Source organism: Acyrthosiphon pisum, chromosome A1 (assembly GCF_005508785.2).
Source record: "Acyrthosiphon pisum isolate AL4f chromosome A1, pea_aphid_22Mar2018_4r6ur, whole genome shotgun sequence".
NCBI lineage: Eukaryota > Metazoa > Arthropoda > Insecta > Hemiptera > Aphididae > Acyrthosiphon > Acyrthosiphon pisum.
In genome coordinates, this window is record NC_042494.1 from 104749664 (window position 1) to 104775196 (window position 25533).

At 29.3% G+C, this 25533-nt stretch overlaps 3 protein-coding genes across 4 annotated transcripts in view; 2 read left to right on the top strand and 1 right to left on the bottom strand.

Annotated features, from left to right (window-relative positions):
- Window positions 1-1483, bottom strand: part of LOC103309113 (muscle-specific homeobox protein tinman-like) — a 50985-nt gene extending 49502 nt beyond the window's left edge. Inside the window, exon 1 of the mRNA XM_029487951.1 lies at window positions 1088-1483. Within this exon, the coding sequence (XP_029343811.1) occupies window positions 1088-1120 (33 nt within the window). The 5' untranslated portion in view covers window positions 1121-1483. The remainder of the gene's footprint in view (window positions 1-1087) is intronic.
- A 13178-nt stretch (window positions 1484-14661) lies between these two features.
- On the top strand, window positions 14662-22128 carry LOC100167497 (peroxidase). Its single transcript, XM_001946540.5, has 13 exons — window positions 14662-14828; window positions 15076-15229; window positions 17079-17280; window positions 18053-18235; window positions 18371-18537; window positions 19543-19723; window positions 19804-20001; window positions 20117-20249; window positions 20350-20506; window positions 20599-20769; window positions 20984-21182; window positions 21281-21383; window positions 21877-22128. The coding sequence occupies exons 1-13, from the start codon at window positions 14779-14781 to the stop codon at window positions 21956-21958; spliced, it is 1980 nt and encodes a 659-aa protein (XP_001946575.2). The 5' UTR covers window positions 14662-14778; the 3' UTR covers window positions 21959-22128.
- Window positions 22129-22658: 530 nt separating this feature from the next.
- LOC100574337 (peroxidase-like) overlaps window positions 22659-25533 on the top strand; it is a 15167-nt gene continuing 12292 nt past the window's right edge. Inside the window, exon 1 of one of the 2 annotated variants that reach the window (XM_008183772.3) lies at window positions 22659-23219. In XM_008183772.3, the coding sequence (XP_008181994.2) occupies window positions 23115-23219 (105 nt within the window). In that variant the 5' untranslated portion in view covers window positions 22659-23114. The remainder of the gene's footprint in view (window positions 23220-25533) is intronic. The other variant, XM_016803594.2, reaches the window with a different exon arrangement.

Here is a 25533-nt window from a genome sequence, read left to right on the forward strand (position 1 = left end):
CATGTCACACAACTTAGAAATTGATTTATTTTTATAGCTAAAAGAAAAATGAGCAAAAAAAAAGTAAGCTACCAGCAACTAGTAGTACTCATTGAATTTTTTTAAAAAGAAGCTTGGAATTGACGTAGGTATTACAATTTTAAATTATTCAAAATACTAAACATTATTAGGCCCGGAACTAAATGTTTTATAATTTTTTAATTTTCTTATCGAAGAACCACTAAAATTTTTGTGGTAGGTATGCTTAATAATAATAAATAAAAACGATTTACGAATAAAATTATTATTGACATAGTATCACAAATAACGACACAATTTCATACGATTGTAGGCACAACTTACATATTTTATCAATAACATGAACAAATGTTGATAAACGGATTTCTAACCTGATTTTTTTCCACCAATAGGTGATGAAAAAAATTGGTTAGCGAACAAATATTATACTGTATAGGCCGTATACCCATATATTATATTAATTAATTATACATATTTTCTATATACTTATATAATATAGGTGGCTAATCATCGTATAGGTACCTATATAATATATATCATATAGCAAGTAATAATGTGGTAAAAAATTGTTTTTTTTTTAAAAATTATTATTATTATAGTTCTATTTCATATTTTGTATCAAAATGTGTCTTATAAGTTACCTATAACGTTTTACATAGTTATTATTACTTTTATTTTTTAATATAGTTATAATATATAATTTTTTAGGTAAAAATATTATGTTTTTTTCTCCTAGAGATTTTTCTTTAGAGGTCAAAACTCAAAACATTTATTTTGGAATATGGCGAGCATATAATATTACATTATATGTGGGTAGTATATCTACCTATAATTACAGATACTAATGCTAGGTATAACCAACCACTTGCCTACTTTTTTTTCCCCCCTTTCAAAATCCGTGAACGGGCGGGAACTGTTTATCACAATAATAGGTACTGCGATCCAGCTCAACCACTTGTCTACATATCGGCTACCATTAGTACCTAACAGTATAATGTTCGATACACTTTGATCGGATTACGAGTAACTAATAAGTATAAAATATAGTATATTCCATTTTTGGTTGTACCTGATAGATAATAGGTCTGTTCATCGATAACATCACTTCGTCCTGCAGTGGCGACAGGGTCGGCGCATACCACCGTAGCGGGCGCGCACACGAAACTCGTAGGAAAAAAACAGAAATATATTCACCCGAAACTCGCGGCACTCGGCGGCCCGAAAACTCAACGGACGGAACGCGTGGTCGCGACGACGGCAATATAGCACTAAAGCGGCTCTAAAACAATACTAATATTGTGGCTGCGCGGTCGGTCGGTACGTGCCTAACTGGACGTCGACGGTATATCGCGCACTACCGCGGTATACAACTGCGCGACGGTTACCCACACCAATTCGTATTATAATACAGACCGCGATATATCGTCATACTACTGGTTGCGCACGCGGTTACCTCCTCCGTAAGGCGCTCGTGTGTATCGTTATCGTTGTCGTCGTCGACGTTGTTTTCGGCGATCCGCGGACAGGGTGGAGTCCGGCCGCGGCGTGCCGTACGGTGACACCCATCGGGTACGGCCGGGCCAATGGCCGAGCGCCACCCGGTCCACGTGGCCGCAGCATCCCGTGACTGGGCGGAAGCCACGGCCGCCGCCGGTGATCGATTGTGTGCCGGCCGCCGATTCCGGGCCAATGGGCGGGTGGAGCAGGCGCGTCACCCGCTGTCGCGGCCTAGGTGTCGTATATTATCCTATTGTTGTTGTTGTTGTTCTTGTGCTTGTCGTTGTCGTCGATGTTATTGTTGTTGCCGCCGCCACCGCCGCGTATGACCCACTTTTCGCGGCGCGTCTTTTGTCAAAAGCGGTCGGGCTCGCTCTCGGCCACCGGTCGGATGACGCTTTTCGTCACCATGTATAATTTTTATATTGTACGCGCAGTATAATATATTATAAATATTATATAATGTAATAGACTATATTATAATATAGTGTGTAATTGCGGTACGCCGGTACCTATGCTTTAGATATTATTTTGTCGATTTAGTTTTCATTATATTTTTCCTCTAAAATATTTAACTACAACGTTATAATTGGTACATAAAAAATAAATATACCTTTTCCTTACATCATGCTTTATCATATGTGCCAATCTCGTATATATAGTCGTACTACTATTATAGTCGTATATAAAAAGGAACTGTCGATTTTTATGTTTTGGTTTTCCCACAAGGCTGCTGCAATAGAATATATTTTGTACGATCTTTTTTACATAGAATTTATCCAAATACAAAACAAATATGTATTGTAAATAATTTTTACTCTGCGGTGAAATCGCATGAAAATTTAACAAATAAAATTGCATACTATACTAAGTATTTTATAATTGTTGTCAGAAATGGGTGTGGTACTAGAGTTAATAGTTACTTTTATAAAATGCTAAGGAATGGGTACCTTTACATACTGCATATCAGAATTTTTAATATTCCTGTTTTATTTACCCGATTTTTTTTTTACTATTTATGCTTAATGATGTCATACCTATATTTACAATTTATATCCAATTATTAATTAATAATATAATAATAAATACAATGTTTTCAGCCTACCGTATTATTACTATAATAACAATTAGTAATATATATTTATCATTAGGTAATTAATATAGGTACTTCTTACTACTTAGACATACAGAATCGTTTTTACGTATGTTATGATTTATCATTGAACCCAAATTTAACATACATACCTACATTAGGTACTACAACTCACTAACTATAGCGAGGTATACGCACTTGACGAATCTACGGTGCAGCAGAGCGCTCACTTACTTCTAACATCCCTACTTTTTAACTACTATTTTGTAAATAATTTAAATTTAGTTGTCAATTTGCTTAAACAGAGCTTCACTGATGTTTAACATTAGGACATGTATACTAAAAAAATCCGTATCTGCAGAGTCAACTAAATGTATTAATATGTTTTAAGTTTTAACAATATTAATATAGCAACCCATACGAGACTGCACATGCATAAGTCAGAAGCAGTATTTTTATATCCGAAATCCATGTATAGTAGTAAAAAACATATTATCATTTGCAGATTATGAATTAAACTTTGCTCGATATCTATATACATAATGTGGTCACAATGTATTTATGTATATTTGTGTAAATAAACGAGTAATACCTAATTATTATTGTTATTTGTAGCTTACAATAGAAGACCTATATATACTCTAGTTTGAAGTTTCTAATACTTAATATTATATAAATATTATATATTACAATTTTAGAATTTAAAATATAATATATGATAATTGTTTTCCCTATAAACTAGGTATATAATTAATAACCTGGTATAAAACCATCAATTTCGAAATTATAGTTTTAAATATAATTAAATTTATTCATATTAAATTATTAAATTAAGTAAACATTTTAAGCCCATCGTGATGGAGTAGATTGAATATGGACAAAATAACAAAGTGAGAATAGGAAAAAAGGATGGACTGGGAATTAGCTGGGATATTTAAAGAATTAATTCAAGTGAGAAAATTTTTGCGCGGGAAGAAAATAGATGTATAATTACCTACAGTTAAAAAGTATATGTGGGAAGTCGCAGATGGCTGGGTAAAAAATTAATCTAAGTACCTACTTAGTTCATAAATACATAATAATAAGTATAAATATTGTAACCAACAATAAATGTTAAATTATTTATCTTAATTAATAATCATGTACCTACCTAGTACCTATATATATTTACCTAATAGGTATACTACTATAGTTGTATTATTTTTTTTTTAAATATTTTTTACCTGCACAAAGTTGAGAAAGTGAGGAATTATACTTATTATACATTATGTAGATACCATGGTAGACCATAAATAGACAATACCATTACCTATGTCGAATGTCGATACGTCAAGTATATATTAATATGTGTTATATGTTATACAAAAACGAGGCATGCATATACATGAATATTATATAATATACAATATTATTTATTAAATATATACCTATAATCTATATAGATTATGTAGGAAATTAGAAAAAAAGACTGTGTCACACTGTCACGATATAAACTCAGATTGTGTTTCAGTTTATTTTACAAAACTGCGTGTTCGTAACGGTCTTTGTTGCTTAATAACACTGATAATAAAACACACCCCAGTTAGGAAAGTCATCGTCGAAAGCCAGCTATGGGACGGGGCTTAATTAAGAGCGTTTGCGCCGAAGGGGTCTGACAGTCCAGAGTCATAAATTAATGTATAAGCCCACATTTTGTCATGACAAATTGGCTTGTCTTAAAGCTATATTATATACTACATAGTACATATATTATTATACACCATAGTTCATAGATTATAGGTACCTATATATTATTTGAAAGTTTATCGCGTCATCGACGGTATCGATATTTTCCTCTCTATATACACGGTTTAAAATGTCTTATAGTTTCTACCATTTATAACCATTAATCAGCATTTATTTAAATAAGTAATATTATACACAACCACGCACACATACGAACACGTCGTGTTATTCACTATTATTCATACACAATATAAATATTAAATATTGTCATATGAAGTGAAATATAATGAGACTACATAAATTTAGCTATATACGTGGGATCTGTAAAATTACATGAAAATACAAGTGATTAACCTAAAATAATTTTATTACGAACCTGTTATTAATTTCAAACCGGGAAAATAATCTGTGAAAGTAAACACAAATATAAAGTATAAATATTATTATACATTTGTATTCTATATACACCAACTCAACATATCAAAAAGTTATAAATATGAGCTTCACTTAATTATGTTTTTGTACAATAATAGGTAATAGATATGAATAAATAATAATTCATATCACGATGAAAAAATGCAAAATAATTATTACATTATATAACTATTTTAATATAAAAATGAAAAATAAATAATAAATAAGACACTTATCTGTCATCATTCGTTAAACTTGATATTATTATCACAAAATACATTTATTAGGTTTTCTCTGTATTGATAGGATTTTATGTAATATTGTACCTAATAAGTTTGTTTTTAGTCGATATTATGGTATAATAGTTTGTAACTATAGGTAGGTTATATATCATTAATTGTGATTAATTAATAAACGACGACGGCGTTGTTGAAGTATTTGTATTGCAGTATTTCACAAGAAGTTCCGGCAGCGTTTTTGATACCACAAAACGTTAGATACTTGATGCTAGGATGTTAGCATAAAATATTATTATACCTATATAGGTATTAAAAATAATAAATAATATTGTGGTATTACAATTTAATATAATAATAATATACTTGGAGCTTAGTTACAAAAACAAAGCCACAGAGGCTACAATGACAGTTAACAATTAATAAATATTAATTGTCAACATTAATAATCAATGTTACTTAACAACAAAAAGTTCACTCAATCACAAGGCTTAACGGCGGCACACGATGCTACTGCGTCAGCATCACGAATAGGTATATTACTAAACAAATAGTTATAGTAATTATAATACACATAGAGTGCATCGGTAATATTTTACAAAATATAATATTATACAACTTAATAATTAAGTTAAATTATATATATTTATATGCAATACTATAATAAGCTAAGTTTAACCAACTATATGTTACTATTATAATCTCACATGTGTACCTACCTAAATTATACTTATAGATTTGTCATTCATACATATACAAATAATATATTACCTATATTATATAAGAACTGTTATTTTTATGTATAAACATTATTTTTGCTTCAGGGGTATATAATCGGTCGTGCCATATAGCATGACCACCAAATTTTGTATGTTTCACCCAAGGGATTTACCCCACATAACTCGACAATACAAATAAGTATGCAATTCGATACGGTCCTGTCCAGGAGTCTGGGCGTTTTGTGGAGGGTAGTTTAACTGATGTGAGATGTGCACCCAAGGGACGAATATGTACCTTTTTAAACATTTTTTTAGCTCATGATCATCTATTCATGGTTTTGGATACTGAGATTTGTACCGATTGTATTAAGTAGGTATAATACAAGTGTTTTGTATTTGTATTTTAAAATAGGCTCAAACCCATTATAGGTACTGTATATATTTGAAATTCCTACTTGATGTGATCATCTTTTTTTTACAATTTTATATTCTGCCAAATAAAAGTATACCTATACCTAGTAAGTTTATAGTGAACAGCTTGAAATTGTGTTTCTTATGCTAATCCTAGAACAATAACCGATTGCACCTATTCGAACAATCAACACTTTCTGCACTTATGCATTTGTAACAACTAACAATTATATACTTAATAGGTATAAATATATAATATTATATAATATAAATGAAAAATATTTTTATCGTAGGTATAGATACTATAAGTTACCAGGTACTATAGCTGCTCTCAAGCCATTAACTTATCTATAAACATAAAATATGTGTCTTAAATTACGTCAAAGTTGACTCAACGGCAGCTGCAATATAAGTCAATGTTTACCAAAATCATAAACAGTCAACAGACAAAGGGGAAATATTACGTCAGAGTTTAATTATTTTTGTTGCATCCTTTATAGACTTATTTTAGTTATTTACCTATATAATATATTTACTAAGCCCCTATTAAATATACATTATAAATATTCAATATAATTTATATTATATTATAATATATAATTTATAGTTATACTATTTTATAATCTATTAATTTAATAAGTTTTTTTTTTTAGTTCATTATATTGTGTACATTGTAACTGTAGGCATTGTGTAATGTATAATATATTATCTACCTATATAACAAATATTCTAAATATGATATAACTATAATAACCGAACTGATACCGGTCGAAAAACATATTTTTTTTCTTAATAAATGGTAAATGGCTGAGGTTTTTACTGTAGAAATGCTTATGATAAATATTAAATAGGTACCTATAATATGTGAATTACAACAATAAAAAAAAAATCGAACCAATCGTAATTTCCGGTGTCCTCAATAACAGATATTATATTGTGCAATCCTACAGCGAGATAGGGCGGCAAACGTATTTGCCACGAATTTTTTTTCGTGAAGACCTCTGACGAGTAGGAGGACGTAAGAATAAAGAAACCGTCAATAACGTGTCATATAATATAAACTGTATATAATATAACAATTTCGATTTACCTTTATTATAATACACGTACCTACTTATATAGATGGCGAGGCCATTAAAAGAGTAAAAACCGCGATTACAATGATAATAATAATATTATAGTATAATAATATAAAATATATATGTGTCTCCTGGCACACGTTATTATACTATATACCAGGTGACTTGACAGCGCTCGTTCTGGTATAATAACACACGGACAGTATACACACATATATAGGTACGCCCGTTAGCCCAGCGTGTGTGTACGAAGATATCTGTATTTTTAAACGTCTATTAGGCCACGAACGACCTGACATCCGAGACGCGTCTCTCACGATAGCGCACGCAAGCCCTCCCACCGCGGGACGTCCTGAGAGAGTCTTGTTTTTACGCAAACACACACACACTCACCGGTTTCCTCCTCGCACACATCATAATATTATACAAGAAGAAAAGAAGAAAAAGGTCACCTCTGTGACGATACTCGCAAAACTCTTTAATACGTCCTGTTATTTTGACATGCCGTCCCCGAGGCTTAAAGCGATATTATATTATCCGTATACATTACGACGAGTGGGTGTGATCGACATTCTTTTGGTTCTCGTTCTATTGAATATTATTATATCGGTGCGGGTCTCTACATTTATATATATATTTTTTAATAGTGCAATAGCGTGATATTGATATCACTAAAACTGAAAAAAATGTTTAGTTTATTGTCATAATTTATAGTTAATTATATGCCTTATATTTTATTTTTATTTTTATTTCCTTATATGTTATAAGTCAATACGCCACTCTTAATATTTTAAAAATGTAATCGTGTATATTAAATAATAATATATATGTAATGGTGAAATCTTTAATTCCCTACGAATCATATTTTTTTAATAAACTACAGCAACATATACAATAGCTAAAATCATTATTATTCGTTTAAAAATCAAATTTCTTAAAAATGTACGGTTACCTTAACAATGCAATTTTTATATTTATAAATTGTGGTAAGAAAAACTTATAAGGATCCTTTGATTAAATGTTTGAGAATTTATACTTACAAACAAAAAATTAATCACACATAAATTTAAAAAAAAAAAACTGAAAATGTCAAATATTTGAAATGCCTATAAAGAGCACAAAAAAGAGCCAACATATGTTGAAAATTATATCATTTCTAGAAAAAGCTAATATAAGTATAGGTACATAATATTATGGTAAAAAATGTGTAGTTATTTTTGAATTATAACAAGGAAGCAAAATTGGTTTTGCGTCAAAATTACAGTTAGGTATTCAGTTCATTTTCTTTTATCTGATTATATTTAAAAGTACTAGTCATTTTTACTTTTTACCAAAGAAATACAATTTCAACAGTTTTACTGCTCCAAAATCTAAAGATAAACATAAAAAAAACACATAATCGCACATTTTTCTAAAAATATTAATAATCTTATTAGTTATTACTTTATGTATAATATGTGTAGGTATATATTAGCCATTAGGAGGTACATACTCATTTTCATTTCAATTAAAGAAATAAAATTTCGTAATGTTACTTTCATGGTGATAATTTTTAATTCTGAAAATACTTACCTATTTTGCGAGATCTCTGTCATGGTTGGATATTGTTTAATTATTTTGCATCCCTTTTTTAATGGACATTTTACAGACTTATAGCTAAAATATTATTTATGTATCAAACAGAATTTTGCATTTTAGGAGAAATATTAACTAATAATAATATAACCAGGTAGTTATGCAAGTATGAATATTATGGCGTATAACGGTTTTCCGCCACAGTGACCCTCTGCTCTCGACCGTTTTCACCATTACAGTTTCCATTTAAGGTAATACCTATTCCGAAATTAGCAAAAAAAAATTAAGATATTTTTCGAAAACACCTGAACCTAAATCCATCAAATTGCAATGATGACAATATAAGCATCTCACCACGCTTCACCTCGTATATATAGTCTCTAATCTCTATATCTTATCAAAATAATTAGAATAGCGTCGATGTAATACATTAACTTATACATTTTAATTATGTACATAAAAAGTGTACAATAATACATTTAAACATGTTGCTAATTACAAGTTTTACTATACAAAAGGAGACTTTTTCGTTGTATCACCACCGCGTAATGCTAAGATTCTGAGATATCTACATATGTAGGTACCACCTACTGCCTATTCCGCCGTAACACGGCTAATAATGGGATCATGCCACGATTAAATAGTAATAATTCGAAAAATTTCTTACATAATATATTATTTTATTGTGACGGAACATGAACATGGTGAGGGTCACTTTGGTGGAAAACAGAAACCCCGAATACTATCTATTATATAATAGCCAATAGGTATATTATACAGAATATGAAATAGAAATATATGTATAATGTATAGCTATAAAGTAAATCACGGATTTTCGATTGATAACATGAGTCATAAAAGGATGGCAGTTATAGGAATATTCAATCTCCAACTGCAGCATCTACAAATTTTAAATTATTTTTATCTTCATTATACTTAAAAGTATAAAATTATAAAAGTTAATTATCTATTACTTTGCATCATATGAATTCATATTTCTCATATATTTTATTAATGCATAATATAATACTAATTAAAAACAGCCAAGTCGTGATTGGACACGGTGTGTTAAATACACTTAGGTAATACAAAATAATCTCTATTTGGATATTATTTTTATGTTATAGAATAACGGCCATTTATGGATCCCATTAAAAATGTCTTGTCACTGTAGGTTTCATAACATTTATTTTGAACCTGAGCTGAGATCCTCGTTGTGATTTTGACGAGAAAATATATCTGAGTTATACAGATTACAGACGTATGTAATATTACGATAATAATATTATTATGTTGTAATTATATTATTATTTATAAACATTCGTAAATAAAGACCGTCAAAAACCACTGCCCTGCTGAGTTTTGAAATATTTTTTCTAGGGCCTATATGCTTACACACACACTCACACACATACACGCACGCACGCCCGATCACCAGCATCTGTGATTATTATTATTATACACCAGGTTGGGGTGAAGTGGTTTGTTCACCGTCCAGAGGCTGATAGTAATTTTGTGGCGAGGGGGTGAAGGAGCGATCGCGCGCGCGTGAGTCGTGCAAGGGAGAAGTATACAACGTGGATAGTGCATGCGTACGAGCGGGGATGGTCCGTGGGCGTTATGTGACGATACAGAGTAAGAGGGAAAGCATATAATATGGATGGTGTGGGGGGGGGGTGTTTTGTGTGTAGGACGTGGAGTTATGGTCATCGATCAAGCGCGCTGTCAACCTGAAACACCCAGCACAGAACCTGCAGGGTATCCCTTTGGCGTTCGTATATACGCGCGCACACACTCGGGATATTATTCCGTTTTCCTCTCGCGGATATATAACCGCAGCCCGGGAGCCAACCAATTAAAACAAAAATTAAATAATTGTTTCGGGTCATTGCTGAAGGAGATTGATGGTGTGTTTGGAATAAACACTTCTTCACCCGGTGTATATGAGCCCTGTTCGAGCTGGGAGGATGGGCGCGCGGTCGTTGTCCGAATAGACATTTTCCGGACAAGACGTTATGACGCGCCACATACAAACCTATATACCTGTGTAAGTATAAGACTCAACGGAAAGTAAACATTATTATATATACGTTCTACAGAAATAATATTTATATTTTAATCATTCAGTGTGCTCAAACATATATAAATACTACGAAGTATACGTTATCATTATTTAACTTGCATACCTAATTATATTTTTACCATCATGGTTATATTATATAACTACCTAACTTTATATAATAATGAATAAACAATAATAGGGAACTTATGCGCATAATATTAGACTTTGATGTTGTCGAAGTAATGTGCAAGCTGTCCCAGCAGCGTCGTTGATACCTACCATTTAAACCTTTCAAGATAAAATTCATTAAGATTTATATTTTTTACTGTTCAGCTTATAAAATATATTGTACAGTAATAGTAAATAATTTTATTCCCATTTTATAGTATTACCTACATTTTATTACCTACCTTATTTATAAACATTAAACATAATATATTGATCATTAAATATTAATTGTAATGTAAAATTGTTTTTGTCTTTTGTCCTTTATTATGAATAAGGGGAGTGGGAATTACCCGTTAGCGCCAAAATAAATTAATTCGTTTTGGGTTCAGTCTATTTGCGTCAAAATAAAAAAGGTATGTCTTATGAGACAGCCTATTTACGCCAAATTTACCTGTATAAACATTTTAAATTAACGACTTGGTTTAATTATTATTTTTTTTTTAAGACACGGCGTACGTTATAACACTTGTAACTTGTAACTTGTAAATCATAATTAAGTTATTTTAGATTCTGAGCGGAGCGAGGAAGCTATTGGTTTTACAGTGGTGTTTATTTTATTTTATTTTTAGATTCTGAGTGGAACGATGAATGTATTGATTTTACAATGATGTGTGTTTTTTTATTTTTATTTTTTATTTTTTTTTGTGTCTGCATCACCTTTTAGGACAGTAAAAGTGCTTGGATCTTCTTCAACAGTACCTTTTCTGATAGGAAAGTGAATCTAGTTGGTGCATTTGGGAGGTAAAAATTCCAATAGCTTTCAAAAGCGCCGTGAAAAACAAAAGAAAAATTAAGGAAAAACGGGAATTTTTACGCAAAATCTGTTTTCGAGAAAATTGATTTTGGTTTTTGGTGTAACTTTAAAACGAATGACTGTAGATACATGAAATTTTCACTGGTTGTTTATATTTCCATTTTCTATACATGATAAAATTTTAAAAATATTTTGATTTGTTTTGAGCTGTTTACGGACAATTTCAGTTTCCAATTTAATTAGTTTTTTTTTCTATAAATTTCAATAAAACTTTATTTGTTTAATAAATATACTTGAAAATTTAATACAAGGCTCCTACTTATATTGTTACAATGATATTTGAAAAATATTAAAAATCCTTAGTCACAGTTTTTTTTTATTAGCATTTAAAGTTCAAAAATTGACAAAATATGGAAAAATCACGAAAATTACCTAATTATTTTGAGTTTATAATTCGTAAAAATTTTTCTTTTTAGAACTAAGATTTTAAAATGTAATACAAGATTCCTTATAGGATAATCTACCATTATCAAAAAAAAAAATGTCTATAAGAAACTCAAATTAAATTTTTATGAGCGTTTGAAATTCATATTTTTACAACATTTGATATTCACTCGATTTCTTACGTAACGATTTTCTTATTTTGTTGTAATTAAAAAACGAATTACTGTAGAAACTTGAAAATTTCACTGAATGTTTATATTAGCATTTTATATATACGATAACATTTTGAAAATAATTTGACTCTTTTTGAGCTGTTTACGGACATTGTAAGTTATATTTATAACTATTTATATATATTTAATTATTATTAATAATACTATAGATAAGTATACCTATAATATGTATGTCTAATATCTAGACTGACAAACCGTCTCCGCTCAGAATCGTTTTTCTTATACAGTGATATTATATCATTGAATTCAAATTTAATACTATCCATTATACAGTGACCCACTTGTAACCTACTGTACAGCAGAGCGCCATCCACTTACCCACCTTTTTTTATTTTATTTTTTTATTTTTTTATTTTTTGTGTCTGTGTACACAATAAGTAGTCGAAATAATGCTTCGATTTGGAAACTGAAATTGTCCGTAAACAGCTCAAAACAAATCAAAATATTTTTAAAATTTTATCATGTATAGAAAATGGAAATATAAACAACCAGTGAAAATTTCATGTATCTACAGTCATTCGTTTTAAAGTTACACCAAAAACCAAAATCAATTTTCTCGAAAACAGATTTTGCGTAAAAATTCCCGTTTTTCCTTCATTTTTCTTTTGTTTTTCACGGTGCTTTTGAAAGCTATTGGAAAAATTGATGCGGAAATGCAGTGTTGCTGTACGTTCTCCGACCTGTCCCGTGGGTTGACGAGTGTAGATGGTACGTTTGCTCGGACGCTTGACGACCTTGCCCCGCCGGCAAGGCCAGACCGAGACGGCTACGGAAGCGACCACGGTTGACGGTGACAAATAGCGGCTAGTGCGCGATGTCGTGCGCATCGACGGTCGACGAAGACCAAGACGCGGAGCGAGCCAAGTGAGATTATGTGCTGCGGAAACGGTGGGGACGAGCGAAGCTGCCGATGTAGGATTACCGCTGGGTGAAAAGGCGAGAGTCAGCGGACCACAGCACGATCCTTGACTCTCGGTAATTTTCTCCCTGGCGTTGTCCCTTCGGCCGCGTCTTCGTTCCGCCACCGCGGTGAAGTCACGGGATACACGTTAATTGATCGTAAACAATTTACCGCACGGCAATTGATCACAAAATAACATTTTCAGTAATAATTGCGTAATAAATGTAACAACTCTGGTTACATGTATGCTTAAAAATATATTTTTTTGTCTTAGATTAAAAAATATGTTTAAAAATATTGGTAGGTATATAAAAATTAAACAGATTAAACTTACAATTTAAAATTTTTATATTTTTTCGTCTTAGATTAATAATAAAATAAAATAAAATAATAAATCATCAAGGTAGGTATATAATAATGAAAAGCACTAAAAATTAAACTTGCAATTGAAAATTGTATGCAATTCAACCAAGAAAATCTTCAATATTTGTATTATTGTGTTATAGTTGGTACATATTTTTTTTTTATTTTAGCTGCTCTATCTCGGTAAATTTTTTTTTTTGGGGGGGGGGGGTCGTTGCCCTCTACATATTGTTCGATTTTCAATCTGTTAATATTCTCTTCTGTTTTTAATGCATCTTTAAATCGCCAAATTGAAGGATGCATACCATTTATTAGTGATGTGAAACAATTGTGCCACCCTGCTATACCATTATTTGTGGTAGCTAAATCTTGGATTACTCTCAAAAAACAGTTCCATAATGTGATTACATACTTTGATGGTTTTCTTTTTCCTCTCCTCTCCTCACTTTCCTATAAGAAAAGATACTGTTAAAGAAAATCAAAGCATTTTTACTGTCCTAAAAGGTGATGACAGACACAAAAAAAAAATATAAAAAAAATAAAAACACACATCATTGTAAAATCAATACATTCATCGTTTCACCCAGAATCTAATTTTAGGTGAAAGTGTATTATCTATGTTGCGCATGAGCCTGACAGAGAAAACAAATAGTGCGCCGACATCCTCTTAATAAAATTAATTATTATGTTGATAAATATTATTTAATATATACATATATTATATATTGGTTATTACTTATTACATAATATAATAGTAACAAATAACAATTATAATCAAACAGGTATAAATAAAAAGTTATTATACGAAATAATTATCGATTATAAAGGAAGCCAGAATAATCGATTGTGATAATGTGATGTATAAAAAATGTTATCAGCCGTTTGTATTAATGGATATAGTGCTCTGTGTTTAGATATCAGTAGTTATGGTACAACCGGCTGGTCTGGCTATAGATTCTGGATGACGTGCCAATGGTGCACTGAATAGCAACTTTTTCGATGATAAATAAATAGTTCTAATTCGAAATGGTAAACGATATTGCATTAGAGACGTGGACTAAGAATGGAGAAACAACGTAAATATACACTATGTACTCTATAATATAATATGTTTTTTTTAATATAACACTGCATAAATTCAGTAGGTACCTAATTACATTAAATTAATTACCGTATCCGTTTGAAATAAGACAAAAATATATAGTGTCTAAATATGAATTATTAATGCTTTCCTATATAAGCTATTAATTACCAATGCATGCCCATTGAGTTAAGTTTATCTATCACATAGTTATATTTATTTTATTTTTTGTTATTTTTTAGAGGTCTGCTTCTCCATAGAAACGATAAGGACTCGAAACCGCTGCATGACTATAGAAGTCAACTTTTTGTTATTTTCGTAATATTTTCGGTTCTAATTATCACGTTCTCGATATCAGTTGTAGATTTTTGGTCAGACAATGACCAGTACGTCCAGGTAAAATAAAATACGTTTATCACATATATATACAGCCATTGTGCCATGCCCATGGGTACAATATATTTGTTTCAAGTTGAACTATAATTGAATATATCGGTAAAATTTAGACCCTTTCTTTATCAATAAATCTATTCTCCAAGGGGTGAGTTCATAGAAAGGGGCAAAGAGTCGACAACTCTTTACAAAAACAGAGGCATTTACAAACATTTAAGTAGTTTGTGTAACATACTACAGTAACATATCAATAACTTATGATAACATGAATGCAAAACAGTTTTAACTATTTGTATGTTTTTGTTAATGTGATTCGATGGCTTAAAAATCTTTAATGTATTCTTTTAAGCTTTAAAATATTTAAATACCCATGCGCTTTCAATTGAAGATAGGACCGATAGGCAACAAATTAAAAGCTACAAAATAAAATATTTTATTCATCTAAAGGTACATACATTTGGATTTTTGACCAATATTAAATTCAAGATGATAAAATGTACAAATGAAAATATGGTCCAAAACTTAACGCTGAGTTTTTCAATATTTAAATTCATCAACTGTATACTTATAAATTATAATACGTTATGGTATAATATGTATGTTTGTATGTATGTATAAAATATTATACCTGGTGAAATAATTAAAATGTGTAAAACCATAACGTTACTACTTACTAGTTCTTATGTAATATTCTCGTATTTCAATTTAATAATATTGAACATTACATTATTAGATTTAATATTCACCTAGAATCAGCGTTGAGTAGGTAAATTAATTTATTATGTAACGTACGATTGTCAGAGATAATACATTGACGTTAAGTGTTAACCGTTGACCGTTAAACAAACTCTTATCAATCGTCATTATAACCTATAAATATTTAAATTGATAGAGTGGGCTATATAAATTAGTTTCTTTAAAGGTCAATTTATATAGGTATTATAAAGAACAACAATATTGAATACTTGTATACATAAGTAAATTTAAAATATTATAATTCTATTTCCATAGATTAGATTATGATTTATTAATTTATTATATTATAATTATTTGTAGACACATAAAACGTATATACTACCTATATATATATTAATGAATATAAGCTTTTGATGAAACGTATAAAAAATAATAAATTAATCACAAATATGATAGAATATGTTTCTTTATAGGTCCTCTAACTACTAATATTAAAGTAGCTAAACTACAATTATTATATTATTATGTCCACGTGATATTCGTTTCAGAAAAGCTTTTTAAAACTGTAAAACAAATTCAAAAAGTTGTGTACTGCACAATTAATATATTTTGTAAATGTGTATGGATCATATAGCTGATCTTCAGTACAAACAAATGAATACACTATATTTTTTTGTAGACAACAACTTTAATGGTAAATTGGAAATCCATATTATATTTTTTAAACAATTATTGTGATTCAGCAAACCATTTAATAATTGTATATTTGTATATTTGTATATTGCAATAAAGAAAATATGTACCTATACGTGGGATATTAAATAAAATAATGTTAAATTATTAACATTTCTCCGATAAAATAGTTTATTAATATAGGATATTAATCGTAGGTTGAATCAAATAAAAATCTATAACTAATTTATCACATTTAATCTATAGAAAAAAAATTATTCGTTCAAAAAAGATTTAAAAAACATTGATAATTAAAAAAAGGTGTAGACAAAATTAACAAAGCGTTATTAATACTTTGATAAGCACACTTTATTATTTTAACTATTGCAAATAAATAATTTTTTTTAATAATTTATAATGCTAATTGTTATTAATTATTATGCTTCATTGTAATTTACCTAATACCTATATTATTTCAAAATAGTCACTGCACGCAATCATTAAAAGTAAAGATCACTTCAATATGAAAAACAGAGAGTATTTCGACCAATGTGCACCTATTGTCTCGTGTGACTATAGTGACAAATACAGAACTAGCAATGGGACGTGTAACAATCCAAACAATCCAATTTGGGGTTCATCGAACACCCCATTCATCAGACTTGTCGACGCACACTACAGCGATGGTAATTAATAATTATTGTTTAAACAATTGTTCATATCAATGTGGTATTATATTATATAGATGACATATTATATTCACACTATATATAGATCAGGGCGAGTATTGATGAAGATTTTAATATAAATTATTTTAATAAACCGTTTATTGTTTAGAATTTAAAATGCAAAAATTAGATATCTTAGCATATAATTAATATAAGCTGGAGCATTGCTATTGTATTACTACAGCTCTACCAAAACACATGTCTATAAGAATAATATATACTAATAAATAATATCTTATTTTTACATCATAAAGCCACTATATCTACTTTAACATTAAATTATAATCATATGTAAAAACATTATAATTTTGTGAAGAAAAAAATAATATTATCAGACGTTAATAAAAATTAATAATATTGATCTATATTCTGTAGGTATTTAGATTTAATATAGATATAATATTATTATTTATTATAATAATTGTAATATACCCACCGACAACTACACATTCGTTGTTACTGGAACTAATCAATAGGTACTATACCTTTAAAATAAAGATAAAATATTAATACTTTACAAACGTATATTAGATTAATCACAATATAATATGTCTTAATTGTATTGTATAATATTATATTATATAAATATCACTTTTTTTTAACATTGTTTATAGCATCAATTACAATAATGTTTACTAGCCAACATTAATATTTACATTATAAAGTTCTGGGTACATTAAGATTTGTTTAAGAATGTAAATTATCATATAATGATATTGTTTTTTTAAAGGGATCTCGAAATTGCGCGCATCATCTGATGGGAAACCATTGCCGAGTGCGAGAGAAATTCAAGTGAAGCTGTTTTTAAATAAACAAATAAGAATCCCCGACAAAAACAACCAGCTACTAATGCAATGGGGCCAGTTTATCGCTCACGATGTTTCTAATTTAGCAATTGATACAAATGGGGAAGGTAATAATATAATACAATTATTTCATTTTATATTTAATATAATATGATTACATGTATCTATCCAATGAAATTTGTAATTGGATCACACTTACCTATTCTCCTATTTTTATGTATATTTAAAATAATTTAATTTAGATTGTTGTGCATATAAAAATCAACATTGGGTTTCAAGAGCGTGCGAAGCTACTATCACAATACCAATAGACGATCCTGTATACTCAAAGTACAACAAGACGTGCATGCAATTTACTCGAGCAATGACATCAAATAACTATAGCTGTCCCTTGCAACCATTGACATTTGTAAGGCATCATTATATTATTTATTATTTATTCTAGAAAATGCTGTGATGTGTACCATTGCACTCAAATTTATAATACCATATAAAATAAAATAATAGGTATATATAATATATACCTATACATACTGCTATGTCATCAAGTCTCAGTATTTGTTATTTGTCTTTTATAAATTGAACTGTTCATTAAACCATATAATGGGGACGAAGAGGCCGAGCGGACTAAGGCTTCGGTTGCGACGCACACCGACGCCGGTTCGATACCTCGGCCATGGACGCATTTTTCTTAGGGCAAGTCACGGTGTCCGAAGAACAAGTTCCGCCATCGCCATCCCCCCCCCGGGCATGGCAGATACATAAGGGTGTCCAAATCAAAAAATCTGCCAAAACAAACACACACGTGTTCTTCCCCCTACCAACAAAAAAACCTACAAACAAAACAAAAATAGCTAATGGCCTAAGTTGCCAGGCTTAAGCTCAATAAAATAAATAAATAAACCATGTACTAGTGTTGTTAAAATGTCCGTTATAGATAATATTATTTTTCACTTTTTAACAATAATATAGTATATACTCATAACTCCATGAATATTATATATATAACCAAAATACCAAAATTTTTATTTTTATTCTTTATTAATTGAAAATTAATTACAAAAATCTCTACTAAGTAGAATACAATAGGTATATAATATTATACAGCACATTTTTAATTAAATATTGGTGGCCAATGAAACTGCTGTAAGTCCCGTCCCAATTTAAATTGTTAAGATTTTACGTAAAAATTTTACACGATTAACAAGTTGAAAATATACCAATAAATTAGTATTTTGGATACTGTATAACGTTTAGAAGTTCATTCATATTTATTTTTCCTAATCCGTTTGTTATATTTTAATGCATTACCTATTGACAACATAATATTATGTACTTTTAATTAATTTTTTTTTTGTAAATTATCATCCAATTTTATTCCAAAAAGTAAATAACAGTCAACTTGTATTTATAGATAGACGATGCTTCACATTTTATTGACGGATCTCAAATTTATGGTTCTAATGATAACGTTGTATCGACACTGAGATCATTTACTGGGGGTGCGTTAATTTCTGTTCTTGATAACAACCAGGAGTTTTGTCCACATTCGTCCTTTGAGTCTTCCGATACCAACAAATATTTGTACCAATCCGGTAAGACTGATCCACACGTTGAAACTAAACCCCTACCATGTGACATGTGATGTAATATATATAATTATACTCTGTTACAGGAGACTCACGTGTAAATTTGAACCTTGGTATAGCACTTTTTCACAATATGTTTTTGAGATTCCACAATTTCGTAGCGTTTAAACTAAAAACTGGGAATGCTATGTGGTCTGATGAAAAGTTATACCAAGAATCTCGCAGATTCGTTGGTGCAATTATCCAACATATTACATACACACAATTTTTACCAATAATCTTAGGTATATGTTTGTACTAGGTACTTTAAAGTAATAAATAAATAATATTTTACCCAACATTGTTTAAAACTTAAAACATTTTAAACATAATCCAATAATGACATATGGCCTTATTTAGGCAAAAACTATACGGAGGACGAAGTGCTTGGGGGTAACAATAAATATGATCCTACTGTGAACCCATCAACTTCGCAAGAGTTTTCAACTGGCGCGTTTCGTGTACTCCACAATATTGTACCAGCTCAACATAGGTGCAAATAAAATACACATATTTTCATAAAAATGTCATGTGTAAATTATATTTATTTTTTTAATATTTCCACATGACATTTTTATTTTTATTTTTTGTAGATTTATTGATTCGAATTTCACAACTGTGCAAGTAGTCAATGTTACAGACTGGATGAACTGCCCGTATCTCTTACAACAAGGTTCAAACTATGACCATCTACTCCGAGGTTTATTAAATACAGAAGGACGCCTGAGTCAACCTTCATACAATTCTTTGGTAATGTTTTCTTATTAAATAAATAATAATTAAAGAAGACTATTTCAATGTTAACTTGTTTACCTGGTAATATAGCTTCTATTTTCGAATAGATTTCATACTTAATGTTTCATTCAAACAATTCGATTGGCGTGGATCTCCTATCATACGATATCCAAAGAGGGCGCGATACAGGTCTCCCGCCGTATAATAAAATGAGACAATTATGTGGATTGCCTGTTGCTAAGTCATTTAGCGATTTAGTTGATACTATACCAACAGATGTGAGTGAAAAAAGCTAATAAAATATTATAATATATTTTTTTTAATACGACATCGAGTGATTTACTGTTATAGTGTTATGGTAGAAATATTATTACTATACATTTTATATACGCTTTAATAGATAAGTGCCTTAAAGTCTTGTACGGTGAATTGCTCATTATCTTGTGTATTGTGCTGTGTCGTTCAACCACTTAACGGTTTTATCTGTTTCAGGATATTTATGATTTGGAGACACTTTATTCCACTGTGGACGACATAGACTTCATTGTAGGGGCTTTGTTAGAGACACCAGAGAACGATTCTTTAGTTGGAAATACCTCACGATGTATTATTGGTGATTTTTTCTATAGATCCCGAGTTGGTGATCGATTTTTCTACGATAACGAAGGGCAGTCTGGTCAATTTTCCAAATGTAAACAATTTATTTTATATTTCAGTATCCGTGACACATTTATATTTTTTTATATGCTTGGCAAACGTTTTTAATTCATTTTTGTATTTATTTTTCAGATCAACTTGAAGTACTCAAATCTATTAATCTGGATCACATTATATGCGCTACTTCGTCCGTTGATAACTTACAAAAAAATATTTTCTCGAAAGTTGACAATGGGTGAGAATATATTTTATTATGTTATTCATAATAATTAATAACTTATAACTATATCATGTACTTATACAACAGTTACCTCAGCATAAATTACTTGCAATATTTTAAATTTAGTTTTTACTTTGATTTTTATGGAAAATATTTAACGCACGGCAAACACCATGGAATATTATACTAAGTTATTGCAATAATACCCCCACTATATAATTTTATCACATTAAGGAATTAAAATTGCAACGTAATTAAGGGTGCGTGACCTATATTCAAGCCATGGACCATATACCCTTACGGTGCCATTTTATTTTATTTGATTACAATATAGTCTGTGCCCTATATAGACTATATTCAATAACCTTGTATATTTAATCCATGGCAAGGACCATACATAGGTATTATTAAGACTTATTCCTCTTAATTCTTAATGTTTTATTATTAAATATAAAAGTATTTATATTTTATAGTACCTATTTATTGCTATTAAAATAATATATTTTAGATGGTATTCTTCGATGAAGTGGAGTTGTAGTCAAAAATATACGATAGATTTTAAACCATGGGAAGAAGAACTATATGATTAAAGTTACGCTGAAATCAATCATAATTTCGTCATGTAATCTGTGTCTCTTATTTCGAGTATCTTCTAATTCTAAACTCAGTATAGTTACTACAATATTTGAAAATAAATATTCTTAATTTATATAAACATTACAATGTATAATTTAATTTAAAATATATTCATAATTTAGTATTATAGTCATAATTTATTTCCTGTAGTTTTCATATTGCTTATTCCTTCGTTTCGATATCTTAATAATATTATTTTTATTTTCCAGTTAACGACATTTCAGTATATCCTGTTAACACAGCTCGATAAATATTTTTTAGTTTTTACAAGTTTTTTTTATATTTTCTATTTTATCATCATTTTTTATAATACGAGTATCTAGTATCTACCTATATACTATTATAAGTATCTAATAATCACGTAGGTATCTGGTAATTGGTATATGTACACAATATATGTCTTAATAATATACACAACTGTTATAACAGTAAATTTAAGGAATACAATATCTAATACGAAACATAATATATCAAGAAACTGAATTTGTAGTATATAAAATATAAATAATTGAAAGTAATATTATAAAAATAAAATTACTTTATTGAAAATAAATAAAAAACGATTAAATTCTGTTGAAAGAAAATATTTTTCTCTGAATAATGTTATTTATTACACACAATTGTGTGGTTATACTCGTAATTTAATGTTAATGAATAACGACTAATGCACAATGATTTATATAGCACATTTCTGTCTAATTATTTATAGTTAAAACGCGTGGAACCAATGAACCATAAACATAGACGTATAGCTACAATCCACAACTACAGATCACTTTTGTATACAAAATAATGTATTTTTATTTTAATGACGGTACATACAAATGTGATGTCAAAACTATAAAGCCTAGAGAAATGTTATTATCCAATTCTTATAGTATTTCAACGAATTCGTAATATAACATACATGACACACGTATTATACATACGTGTCCGTTACAGTTGCTATTTGCCATTCAGTAATTTATCTTTCTGTGAAACTTTTTTATGTTTAAAATATAGCTATGCATGATTCATATTCCAGATAAGTTAGCTAAGAACAACATATAATATAATAAATACTGGTGACAATACAATATCTTATATTCGTCGGCATTGTCATTCTCGTAGATGTCCTCGATTGAAACACGACAAACGATAATCATGGCTAATTTGAAGACAATTTGTATGGCAATAATCTATATTATTATATCCACTATTTCGTCTGTTGTATTGGTAAGTTTTATTTTGTTTGACACGAATAATAATAAATGTACCTACTATGTAAATAAAACCAATTACCTATTCACTATTCCTAATTTTTTCACTGAATGTTTGAATTAGCATTTTATATACACCACACAATTTTTAAAATAGTTTTACTTAGGCATATTGAACTACCTATTTATGGGCATAAGACAATTTTGATTTTTATTATTTTTTTTAAATTTTCTTCGATGAAAAAATGTTCACTTGGTCAAAAGCTCAACAATTTAATACTAGGTTCCTTATAAATCGTTGTTAATTGAAATTTAGTAAAAAGTTGACCGTAAATCTACAGTATTTTTTTATAAGCGTGTGGAGTTACAAAGTTCATCGAAATCATGAAAATTTGCAAATTATTTTGAGTTAGGAATTCATAAAAATGTTTCTTTTTATATCTAAGATTTTAAAAGTTAATACTAGATTCTTCATAAGTTCTTCTAACTTTAACAAAAAAAAAAATGTCTACTGGAAAGTCAAATTGAAAATGTATGAGCATTTTAAGTTAACATTTTTACAACATTGGATATTCACTCGATTTCTTATGGAACGATTTTCTTATTTTGTTGTAATTCAAAAACGAATATAATATAATTGTATATAGGTACCTAATTGAAATTTACACCAAAATGTTCATTTTATAATTTTCTATATGTACTTGATATTATTAACTATATTTGGACTAGTTTTGAGCTGTTTAAACTTTAAAAACATTTTCAATTTTTTAGTTTTTTTCTATGAGTGAGAATAAAATTGTATTTGTAGAGTCAAAAATCTTGAAAATTTAATAAAGACTCCTCGCACATTGTTACAATAGCAATTTAAAAATACATTAAGCATTTAAAGCTCTAATGTTGAAAATTTGCTAATTATTTTGTCGTTAAAAATGTATAAAACGTTCAATTTTTATAGCTAAGGATTGAACATTTAAAAAAAGTTTCCTCATAAGCATATTTTAATCAACATATAAAGACATGTTAAGTTCAAATTTTGACAAAATTAGATATTTAAAGAATGAATATCAATTTTAGTTGTTTTGTTGCGATCAAACATTTTAGTGTGTTTTATGTATCACCTAATGTTCAAGAGATAATATTTTTTTCTATTAATATCAATCAAAAATTTGTGTTGGGTCAACAATAAGCTTGAAATTTAATATAATGTTCTACATACGTATTTATTATATTTATTTCAAAATATTAAATATATATTTCCGCGTTTTTTTTTTCAATTATTTAAACTTAAAATTATGACAAAACCAATACGCTTTGAATTATACACCATTATAATTTATATTTTATAATAGTACACCATATGGTTTACACTTAACTACTGTTATCATACATTCAAATTTATTATTTCTTTATTCTTATTAATCATATAATCGTAATAATCATAATAATCGATCGATTGTTACTACTTATCTAATGACTATTCGTCAGTTTATAACTTATTATTAAAAATACAGATAGGCGTACGTCTACGGTACAACAACGACGCGGCGACGCGGTATGATCATATCAAATTGAAACGTTACAGTAAGTAGTAGGTAATAATATATAAATTATAATAGATAGATCGGGACAGTATAATAACGATGGCCATGTTATACGATCGGAGTATAGGTTCGGCGTACCAAGGTCGCATAGACAGTCGCTATTTTTCTTTAGTTTTGGTGGCAAACGAATAACAACGGCAGTTGTACCTATATAATAAACACATCTGTTGTAGCTATTGCCTATTCATTCAACGGCCGCCTCGATCAAACCATACATTCCTGATACATTTTGCTGCATTATGGTTGTCGTCACTGATTCTGATTTCTGGTAGGTTGTCGTTCCACAATGTTACCTGTGTCATAATACGTCAACGCAAACCGTTGAGTGACATTTTCAGTTACTTTTACGATTCAAATAACGCAAATTACTATCATAATATTTTCGATAATTAAATTTGCATACCTATATTACAAATCATAGAAATCACTGCGTGGTCAAATCTTCCGTATAAATAAATGGAAATGAAATTCAATAGGTAGATTTAATTATTATTTATTATTATAAACTACTACTCAGTATTTACGGGGAGGGATTAGGGAGATATATCTCTCCCTTAACCATTTTCTTAGCTTATATTCGTATTTAATATATAGTCAGTTATAGTTTTCCATTAAGTGGCGATTTGCTGTCTTTGTCTAACACACGTGCAACATAAGAATAACGACCTAAGCGCCTGACAAAAATTAAAGTACTTCTAGTGGTTCGATTTAAAAAATGTAATGATGTTT

What these genes read in the sequence shown, in the direction of transcription:
- LOC100167497 (XM_001946540.5), top strand. Translation starts at nt 14,779, where the DNA reads ATGGTAAACGATATTGCATTAGAGACGTGGACTAAGAATGGAGAAACA. An exon ending in ACTAAGAATGGAGAAACAAC is followed by an intron (nt 14,829 to 15,075) that starts GTAAATATACAC and finishes GTTATTTTTTAG; the next exon opens with AGGTCTGCTTCTCCATAGAA. An exon ending in CGACGCACACTACAGCGATG is followed by an intron (nt 17,281 to 18,052) that starts GTAATTAATAAT and finishes GTTTTTTTAAAG; the next exon opens with GGATCTCGAAATTGCGCGCA.